Source organism: Sprattus sprattus (genome assembly GCF_963457725.1).
Source record: "Sprattus sprattus genome assembly, chromosome: 10".
Taxonomy (NCBI): Eukaryota; Metazoa; Chordata; class Actinopteri; order Clupeiformes; family Clupeidae; genus Sprattus; species Sprattus sprattus.
The window spans coordinates 5,299,145-5,304,144 of NC_137908.1; the positions used below are offsets into that span (position 1 = coordinate 5,299,145).

Here is a 5,000-nt window from a genome sequence, read left to right on the forward strand (position 1 = left end):
ACGGTCAGCGTGCTCTATATGCTAGGCTTTTAACCGTGGCTTTGGTTGGTGGGGGAAGGGGGGGGGGGGGGGGGGGGGTATGAGTACAAGGCTGGGGAGGGCCTATTCAAAGGGATCATTGTTGGTGGTGACTTTGAGTGAAGTTCCCTCGTTTCCCCCTGCTAGCTCCTGTGACTCAAAAGGAGAGGAGATGGGAGGAGAGGGGAGGGGAGGAGAGGAGAGGAGAGGAGAGGAGAGGAGAGGAGAGGAGAGGAGAGGAGAGGGAGGGGAGGGGAGGGGAGGAGAGGAGAGGAGAGGAGAGGAGAGGGAGGGGAGGGGAGGGGAGAAGAGGCTTGCTTTCAAATGCCAGGACCTCAAAACTCGAATGTGGACTTAGCTGAACTCCCCATAGTTGTTTGGTCTTAATCGCCGGAGTTCAGTGGCACTTTGGTCTGAAGGCTCAGAGGTGTTTATGTGTCAGTGTGTGGTATTCTTAGCCCTAAAAGAGACAATGGCCTGTGTGCTCGCTGAGGGAGAGGGGTGTTTGTAGCTTAGCCTCTGCTGGAGGGAGATGAAAGCAGCGTGGTAGAGACTGTGTGGAGCTAGCTGTTTGAGCACTGCTGAAAGAAAGTGTCCTCACACCTTGCTTCTGGAGTGTACAAAGCTACAGCGGAAGCCACAAAAGCTTGAAAATAGTTTTTGAAAGAGGGCTGCAGTATTCGGAATCATCACATGAAAGGTGTGTTTTTTTTTTCCAGAACAGAACTGAAGCATTATGCTACATTTTTGGAACAGCGGTGTGGGACATGTAGAGTAAACTCTGGTTAAATCCTCTTGTTTATCTGTTCTGTTTACCCCCGCCCGCCTCTGATTCTCGTGTAACACCAACCAAAGGTTCTCTAAATACCATTCCGCAAGCTAGCTGCTACCACTGTGTTTTCACAGCGTTGTGCGAAAGCAGCCACTCACGTTCAGTCAGCATTTTAAGCGGGACAGGTCACACAGAGGTCACTGCGAGGCCAGAGGGACCAATCAGAGAGGCCTGTCGACGTGTGAGCAGTGTACCAGGTCAGCACACACGCCCACATTCATATTCAGCCAACACCCTGCATTGTTGCGTGTAATCTTGCCAATGATCGATGGTTCAGTGGCCTGGTTATCGCACACAGATAAGTGGGGGGAATGGATGGATTGGGAAAGTTATGGTTTTCGTTGCTTCTGGGCAAGCATCTTTTTCTTCCTTTCCTGTTTTTCCCAAAGCCCTCGCCTAGCAGGCACAGCATGTGAAACTCGCAGCCAATGAGTGGACAGATTGTTCCGCTCACATTCCGAGATTTATGAAAAAAAATGTATTCTTGGGAAAACTGTTGTTTTGTCTGTCACTCCCTGTACATCTGATTGATGTGCTCTGTGATAAGTGACTTTATATCAGGGTTTCAGGAAAGTTCAGCAGGTGTTGAGAGCAGACAGGACTATACAGATTAAGGGAAACGTGCTGTTCCTGGGCAGCAGTAACTCACACTGAAAACTGGCCAGGTGGGAAATTTCAAAGCGCAGAGCTTGATGTTGAGCCAGTTATGTCTCACATTAATCTATATCAATGTCACTTCTTGGAATGGTATTTCATGTTGGACTTTGATTGCTGTGATCGCTGTACTGTATGTGCAAATGTGCACACATTGTGTTCCAAAGAAAATAAGAATGGAACTTCGTTTCATAGGAATTTTTTAAACTCATAACAGAAAAATAACAGAAAAATATATCTTCAACATAAGTATGCAGCAGATGAAGTTATGTGAACAAGCAGGTACATGATGCCCACTAGATCCTTGTTGATTTAAAGCCAATGCACTCACCAACCCCCCCCCCCCCCTCTCCCCCCGATCTCTCCACAGCAGGCCTATGTGTCCTCCAGCCACCAGATGGCACCGCCTAGTCCCAACCACAACAGTAGCAGCACCAGCAGCGCTGGAGGGGAACAGCTGAGCAAGACCAACCTCTACATCCGTGGCCTTCACCCCGGCACCACTGACCAGGACCTGGTCAAGCTTTGCCAACCGTAAGTACAGCAGGTCTATGCTTTGTGTGCTTGAACCTCAGCTAGCTGAGTTGGCCAACTGGTTGGTCATGGTGTTGCCAGTTACCAGGTCATTGATTCAGTTTCCACAAGCCGCAAAGTGTTAATTTTGCTGTGTGGCACCATAAGAATTATTTCTGCTAGCTCCTAGAGGCTAACTATATTATACACAGGCTGCTATTGGGTGGGCTCGCTATCCAGGAAGTGCTTGTGTAGCTAGGTTGCTAATGCATTGTCTTATCCACATTCCAACATATCAAATGTTCTCCAGGCTAAAATAATGCTTTTCACCTTAGTGCCACGTAAAACCTATCTCAGTGTTGAGCCAACCAATCAAAATTAGACATTTGAAAAAGTGCATTGATTTTACCCCAATTTTTGGTTACATTTTTAAACTTTCTTTTGAAATGGTTCATCAAATTAATAGCGTGACTATCCTTGTGACTAACTCCATAGTACTAATGCTGGCCTGCCATCAGGGGCGCTCATAGGGTCCAGATGACCCCGGCTCAAGGCCGTCAGGGGCGCTCATAGGGTACAGATGCCCCCGGCCCAAGGTCATAGGTCATAGGGTACAGAGGACCCCGGTCCAAGGCCATCAGGGGCGGTCATAGGGTACAGATGACCCCGGCCCAAGGCCCAGGGGCTGCCCATACACATGTGTATGTTCAGTGTGTGGGAGAAGAGAGACGTTTTGAAGCGTACAAATTGAACATGCATTGTGTGTGCATTGCTGTGTGCAAATGGAGCATACGACCATCTGCGTGTGCGTTATGGTGAGGGGCCCTTGGAGACCTTGTTCCGTGGAACACACACGGCCTGTACTCGTGTTTCAGACTGCTGTGCTGTTTTGCACTTAGGGTTAGCTTGTATTTATATGCACTGAAAAAATCCACTTCCTCCCAAAGCACTTTGTATAACACAGGAAGTAAACATGATAGGAATGTGCTTCAAGCCATGCCCTAGCAACCACGCTAGCAGCGAACATGTTTAGCCTTTTTGCTAATGCACCTGGCTACTGCAGTCAAAGACGACTGCACAGTTATTGACTCTGACGGTCACGGCCGGTGAGGCCAGAGGTAGAGAAACTAGGACTCAGACGGTTGATCAGAGTTCTGAATAGGATTTGGATTTAATAGAAATAGAACTGATATGAGCTGCCAGGCAAAAACCATTGGTCAAAAAAACTGTCCAAAGTTCGCTTCATGGAGATCAGTCCAAACAAGTGACAAACAGACAGGCAGAATCCAACGAGAGCAGGCAGGTCAGGGGACGTTAGGAGAACAAGAACAAGAGCCCACACACACACACACACACACACACACACACACACACACACACACACACACACACACACACACACACACACACACACACACACACACACACACACACACACACACACACACACACACACACACATTATCAACTCGCACGGAGCACACAGACCTGGCAGGCTAGGCAACAGAAATCCAGAAGGTCTAGACTCCAAAACTGGGGACATAGCACAGGCAGCATAAAGCGCAAGATTGCAGGACGTGAGGAAACACAGGTCAGGATCTGGAGGAACAGGGCCGGCTTGTGACATCAACATAGCACAGGTCACGCTGACTCTGACAACATGACCTCATTTGGCATCACCTCATTCGTCTCTCCAGTAGCCTTCGCTAGAACTGAATTCTGAATATATGTAAATGGTAGGGTTTTAATAAACTTAAATGGTAAGGTTTATAAACTTGTGTAGCTAGGTTGCTAATGCATTGTCTTATCCACATTCCAACATATCAAATGTTCTCCCGGCTAAAATAATGCTTTTTTCACTTCATCTCAGTGTTGCTGCTCATTGATCCAACCAATCAAAATTAGACATTTGAAACAGTGTATTTTAGATTTCAGCCCAATTTTTGGTTACATTTTTAAACTTTCTTTTGAAATGGTTCATCTAATTAAGAGCGTGACTGGTAGGGTTTTAACTCGTCATTGCGGTTGAAGCTTCTTGCGATTGTAGCCTACCTGCTGAACAGAACCTAAGACCTGAGCTAAGAATGTTTTTGCTTTCACATCAATGAGTGAGGGGGTTTCAAAAGCTATGGGGTTCTTCTCTTCCAAGAGTCTGGTAACTTTGGGTGTGCTGTCAGCATCGCCAAGCTTTGTCAAGGCCTGTTTGCCAACTTTGTGAGGAGTGTCTGAGACCTAAACGGGCATATCGCCACCATGCTATTTCCTGCACCTGTGACTCAACTGGGAAACACTTTGATGTGTGCTGAGTGTGTATGCTGAGAGTGTGTGAGTGTGGGTGTGTGAGAGTGTGTGCTGCAGGCTCCCTAAAGGCCCTCCTCTCTCCGCTTGGCTTCTGGGAGGTTTCCATGACAGGATGACACACACACTGAGAGAGGGAGAGATAGAGAGATAGAGAGATAGAGAGAGAGAGAGAGAGAGAGAGAGAGAGAGAGAGAGCGAGAGAGAGAGAGAGAGATACAGCTATTTGCATTCAGTTGTCACAGGAATACCACTGATCTCTCTCTCTCTCTCTCTCTCTCTCTCTCTCTCTCTCTCTCTCTCTCTCTCTCTCTCTCTCTCTCCCCCTGGCGATCCTTCAGTAACCCGGTCTGAAGTTACTTACTCGACAACCCAAAAATATGCAACAAAAAGCAGAACTATGGTCAAAAAGTCATTGGCCATTTCCTTTCCATTCAGAAAGTTGTCATCGGACAATTTAATGTCCTTATTGTTTGCGTAAGTTAAAAATCCCCCATGGGCCGAAACCATATGACCAATAACATGACTATGCCAGCTATATAGCAATACAGAGGTTATTTCAGTTGGTTTGTGGTGTACATGTATGTATGTATGAAATGTTTGTTTGCATGTGTGCGTGCGTGTGTGCACGTGCCGGTGTGTGTGTGTGTGCGTGTGTGTGTGTGCACGTGCCTGTGTGTGTGTG

General features: G+C 47.3%; 1 protein-coding gene across 1 annotated transcript in view; it reads left to right on the forward strand.

Annotated features, from left to right (window-relative positions):
• The window catches only part of LOC308371417 (RNA-binding motif, single-stranded-interacting protein 2-like), a 57,619-nt gene that overhangs the window by 19,120 nt on the left and 33,499 nt on the right, over positions 1 to 5,000 (forward strand). The window contains exon 2 of the mRNA XM_080846303.1: positions 1,875 to 2,038. Within this exon, the coding sequence (XP_080702429.1) occupies positions 1,875 to 2,038 (164 nt within the window). The remainder of the gene's footprint in view (positions 1 to 1,874; positions 2,039 to 5,000) is intronic.